General features: G+C 49.4%; 1 protein-coding gene across 1 annotated transcript in view; it reads right to left on the minus strand.

Annotated features, from left to right (window-relative positions):
* The window catches only part of LOC105457789, a 30,982-nt gene that overhangs the window by 15,874 nt on the left and 14,413 nt on the right, over positions 1–695 (minus strand). Inside the window, exon 6 of the mRNA XM_011702653.1 lies at positions 20–666. Within this exon, the coding sequence (XP_011700955.1) occupies positions 20–666 (647 nt within the window). The remainder of the gene's footprint in view (positions 1–19; positions 667–695) is intronic.

A 695-nucleotide genomic window follows, 5' to 3' on the forward strand; every position in this document is an offset into this window, starting at 1 on the left:
GTGTAGATCACGAACTGGCGAGCTTCTACCATGTGTTTAAAATACTTGATGGCCAAGTAAATTGCCAGCAGTTCCCGGTCAAAGGTGCTATATTTGACCTCAGTGGGATTTAGCTTTTTGGAGTAGAAAGCCAGTGGTTCCCAGTCTTCGCCCTGTCGCTGTTGGAGAACTGCCCCGACACAGCGATCTGATGCGTCCGTGAAGAGGGCTAGTTCGGTGTGCGCCTTGGGATGTGCCAGTAGCGCAGTCTGGGCGAGACTGTTTTTCGTGTCTTCAAAAGCTTGCTTTGTTTCCGCTGTCCACTCCAGAACTGTAGCGCCTTTCTTCGAACCGAGAAGATCATGGAGTAGTGCCTGTGCTGCTGCGGCTCTGGGTATAAATCTTCGATAGAAGTTTAACATACCCAGGTAACGTCTGAGTTCTCTGGCCGTTTTGGGTAAGTTGTACTCCCGTAATCCTTTGATTCGGTCAGGTAGCGGTTGTGTACCTTCCGAATTCACCAGGTAACCGAGGAAGGTTACTTGGGAGCGTCCAAAAACACTTTTTGCAGGATTGATTACAACGCCGTACTCGTTCAGGCGTTCGAAGAGAATGCGGAGATGCTCCAGATGCTCTTCCTCCGTTTTTGATGCGATTAGGATGTCGTCGAGGTATGCGTAGCAAAAGCTTAGTCCACGCAATACCTCGTCAATAAA

This window comes from Wasmannia auropunctata, unplaced genomic scaffold, assembly GCF_000956235.1.
Source record: "Wasmannia auropunctata unplaced genomic scaffold, wasmannia.A_1.0 LD336103.1, whole genome shotgun sequence".
NCBI lineage: Eukaryota > Metazoa > Arthropoda > Insecta > Hymenoptera > Formicidae > Wasmannia > Wasmannia auropunctata.